Source organism: Octodon degus, unplaced genomic scaffold (assembly GCF_000260255.1).
Source record: "Octodon degus isolate 3935 unplaced genomic scaffold, OctDeg1.0 scaffold00136, whole genome shotgun sequence".
Taxonomy (NCBI): domain Eukaryota; kingdom Metazoa; phylum Chordata; class Mammalia; order Rodentia; family Octodontidae; genus Octodon; species Octodon degus.
Window position 1 is genome coordinate 2,365,399 of NW_004524712.1, and position 4,614 is coordinate 2,370,012.

General features: G+C 37.6%; 1 protein-coding gene across 8 annotated transcripts in view; it reads right to left on the reverse strand.

Moving 5' to 3' along the window:
• Cdon (cell adhesion associated, oncogene regulated) overlaps positions 1-4,614 on the reverse strand; it is a 99,099-nt gene that overhangs the window by 55,487 nt on the left and 38,998 nt on the right. For all 8 annotated transcript variants that reach the window (XM_023701466.1, XM_023701463.1, XM_023701467.1 and 5 more), the window contains one exon: positions 2,283-2,636. In XM_023701466.1, the coding sequence (XP_023557234.1) occupies positions 2,283-2,636 (354 nt within the window). The remainder of the gene's footprint in view (positions 1-2,282; positions 2,637-4,614) is intronic.

Below are 4,614 nucleotides of genomic sequence, written 5' to 3' on the forward strand. Positions count from 1 at the left end.
TGTGCCTAAGGAGAGTCACATGGGGAGAAAACCCTCTCTCAGGCTTTCACAGAGAGCACACCGGCCAAGCAATGGCCGTGACTCATCCACATGGCTGCACTGACAAAGGTTCTACAGTCTGAGGTGCAGGATCTCAGGATGGATCCTGGGGGGATTTCACTGACCTTCTCAGACCAAAAGGCTATAACTCTTGTTGTACAGGTCCTGCTTTACCTTGGTCTTAACCATCCAGTAGAAAAGTATGAAGACAAAATATAGGAAGTAGAGTCATGCTGTTGTGTTGAGCTGTGGGGGACTCAGGTCGATAATTTCTGACATTGCCAGTTGAATGGAAGACCCAGTGCTATTATGGGCTGCTGGACTCTTTTTGAATATTTTGCTGAGTTTACACACCTATAATATTCAATAACGGAACTTAGAAAAAATGGGGTATACGGATGAATGTCCATTTTGTATCTGTGTATTCAAAGTAGTTAGGATAGATATATAGTTGCATTCTCTTAATGAATAGCATGATTTGTTCTGATGGTGTTTATAAATAGGATCTCAAGTCCACATCTTGTACAGCAATTAACCACTGAGAAGAATATATGCAGTGTGTTATTTGTTGAATCTGTACTTCCGATTTGGTTTGGAACTGTCTCATTGCTATCTGTTTATCAATAAAATTTTGAAAAAAAATAAAAAGAAAATAAAAGAAAATGAGGACCAGCATGCTGGAATTCAGTGCGGCTCAGATCCCTATGCAAAGTCAGTTACAGACATGCTGTGTAGCCAGCAACCCATCCTCCGGCCTACGCGTGCCCACACACTGGCAGCACAGTTCACACTTGGAGAACTGACTTGCATGAAGGCCTGAGGGGAACCAGCCCATGACACCCAGCATGGAGGTCTAAAGCCACAGCCCAGTTATGCAGAAGAACATGGATTACAGATTAGGCACAGACCTGGATCCCATGGGCTCTCTAACCTGTGGGCTAGAGAATCCAGGCAGAAAGGGGCACAAAGAGCCCTCTTTAAACCAGAGGCGTGGCAGGGAGTTCAAGGTGCCCACTATGAAAGGCAGTACTGGATATTCTGCCTCTCACAAGGCAAACAGCAACAATCTCTACCCAACTGAGCAGGTGCTGGGAAATACTACTGTAAATGCCTACTGATGAAAGGTTTGAATTTTAACTAAGTCAACTTTAAGTTAATTTTAAATAATATTAATGTATATTGTATATGGAAGTACTTTAAAATTATATAGTTTTTAAGTCATCATCATGAAAAATAGAATATAAACTAGAAATAGCATACATCTCATTAGAAAAATAACTTTGGGCAAGATAGGGGAAACCAATACATCAAGCTCCTGACTTACAAGCAAGGTCTGCTATGGGAAACGTTGTTAGGCAGGATTTGGATTTGTTTGTAACCCAATACAGTGAGTCATACAGTATACCTGTGACTCTTACACAAGACACCTATGACAGCTCATAACTTGAATGTTGACAAATCAGCACTCACTACACATACAGGTATTACTTGATAAGACCATGAGTTTACATTCTCAATGAAGGCTAGCCCTTTAGACTTAGAATACTGTAGTTATCAATGGTTGATCTAAAAAAAAAAAAATGCCTCAAATAAAATTTTAAGTAGCTGTCTTGGTTTCTTTTTTCACTACTGAGATAAAATACCCAACATCCCAAATCAAGGGAGGAAAGGTTTATTTAACACAGTTTGTAGCTCCAGGGCAGGGTGGAGTGGTGGACAGGCAGAAGACAGCAAAAGCAGCTAGAGAGGATGGGGAGCAAGCCTCTTTTTGTCCCTAATATTGTATGCAGGTTAACCTACCTAAGGTGGGTGTAACATTCACACCTTTCATCTCAGCATTAGACCATTAATCAATCACCAAGTCTAGATTCAGCCACCTCCAAAAAGCCTGCCCACATGACCACATGAGGCTTTGGGGAGACATCCAGACACAAACTGTAACAGTAGCTCAGAAAGCCAAAAGTGTTACCCCAAAAAACTGGTTATATTTTGAACTTACTCCCAAAGAAAAGAATTTTCTATTTCATAAGCACAAATTTAACATACTTGCACACATCACAAAGGAGATCAAGGTTCATCTGACTCATGTACAGCCAAAATTCAGCTTTATATTTCACTGTCTTTAGGCAAAATATATACATTTAGAGAATACTCTACTCATTAAAATGACACATTTCAAACCATCTGTTCTTCTACTACCAAAAGACATCACTCACTTGAAACAAAATATAAAGGGAACTCACCCACTGTGAGAAATGCTTCTGCCTGCACGGTGCCCTGATCGTTGGTTGCTTCACAGATGTATCTCCCGGCATGTTCCTGAGAGACAGCCGGGATGGAGAGGGAGCTTGAGCCAGCTCGAGACATGACGAAGTAAACAGGCTCCAGGTCAAGGCCCCCAGGTCTTAGGAAGTGTGACTTCCGGGATTTGGACCTAAGGACTTGAGATGGATGACTGGTTATCAACCCGCGGCTGCCATACCAGCGAATGACCGGGACTGGCACTCCAGTGGCATTGCAGGACAGCGTGACAAAGTCTCCATCTGCCACCTTTGCACTTGCTGGCGCTGTGACAATAACTGGCTTGAATCCATGGCCTATTAAAAAATAATACATATACCAAAATTTAGGATGTAACAGTATCTACACCACAATACAAATTCATCTGATTGCAGAAACACGATACGAGAGAAATGATTGGAACAAGGTTACCTCCTTCCTTAGTTATCTTTTCAATTTTCACCAAGTAAAACTGTCAATAAAATAAAACTATTCATGGCTGTACACTCCTATACATTCCCTAGATAGAGTTCCTGTTCTTCAGGAAGAAATCTCTCAAGAGCCTTCCACTAGATAGATCTACTTACCTACTGCAAATATAGAATGGATTTCATCTAATATATTTTATATAGTCCTGCATAGCTATCATATTGAGAGCTCTTTATTGTTCATCCAGGAGCATATCACAACTTCTCTTGCCTTTTGAATTATGCACTTTGTTACTTCCTATATGCTACTTCTGGAAGTATTAAAATATTTCAAGTTTGTATAACTAGAAAATCTTACTTTCAGTTTTCAAAGGTATGTTTGCTAAGTATAAAATTCAAAGAGGAGAGATCTTTTCTTTCAGACCTGTAATTAGTCTAGTTTCTTATACACTTGGTCCTTTTTTATCTTTCTAATGTGGAATAAGATGCTATTTAATTTTGTTCTTCCATAGCTAATATTTCTTATGTATATGCTTTAATGATTTCTTTCTTTACAATAAGTTTTGGACAATTTCATTTTTGTGTATCTTGGTATGATTTTATTTAAATTTCTTGTGCAAAAGGTTCATTTTTCTTGTAATTGCGGTATAATAAGTTGAACTAAATTCAGAAATTTTAAATCTTTAAATATTTATTGCCTACTTTCTACTTTGAGAATTCTAGTTATATGAATGTAAGTTTCTTGGTTTTGACATAGTGAACTATTATGACTGATCTGTAAATTCTTTATTTTTATTTTGGACAATTTTTATTGTTATTTTCATTTATGTTTGTAAATAATTTATTTTCAATTTGCAATCTATTAAAAAAATTAAAATTAAAAAAAACAAAAAAGTAACAAGGCCAAGGGACCACAGACTGAAACTCCTAAACATGAAGCTAATAAATCTTCCCTTCTTTAAATTAATTACCTTGGGTATTTTGTCATAGTGAACAGAAAGTTGACTAACATAGTCCACTTTTGTTTATATAGCAAATTATTTTCATAAAATTTATCAGTCATTATTTTTAATCTCTGTAAGACTTATAGCTGTGTCTTTATTTCTAGTATGTTTATATGTATCTGGCTTCTTTATACTTAATTTTGCTAGACTTACCCACTTTAAAACCCTTTACAAAGAACCAATTTCTATATTTATTGATCCTGTTTTAGCTTTGTTTTCTATTTAATTGGTTTCTGCTCTTATCTAATTTCTTCTATTTTTAAAAATCTATTCTATTGTTTCTTTACTCATTAATTTTCATCATTTTCTTATTTGTTTCTTTGTTTTTGGTGGAACCGGGGATTGAACTCAGGTCCTTGTGCTTGCCAGGGAAGCGCTTATTTCACTGAGCCATCTCCCCAGCCCTCATTGTTTTCTTTTATAAGCAAATAAGGCTACTGATTTCCTCCTAAATCCCATTTTGGCTATTACAAGATCTGACCTGTGGCATATTCATTATCATTCACTTTAAAATATTTTAAATCTATACTACGATTGTTTTTTTAATCCAGCCATTTGAAATTATAATTTTTTTTTAAGACACATACAAAGGCTTTATTTGCAGAACAGAAGGAATTTAATCAAACAGGCCAAATCCCATGTCATCATCAGACTCCTCCGACTCTTCCTTCTTCTCTTCTTTCTTCTCTGCTGCAGCTGGGGCAGATCCAGCAGCAGGAGCTGCAGAACCAGGAGCAGCAGAGACAGCCACAGCGCTCCCAGCCGGCACACTGGCAAGCTTGCTGATCCCCTGGGCGATTACATCTTCAATGTTTTTCCCATTTAGCTCATCAATGACCTTATTGAGCCGGTCATCTTCTGTC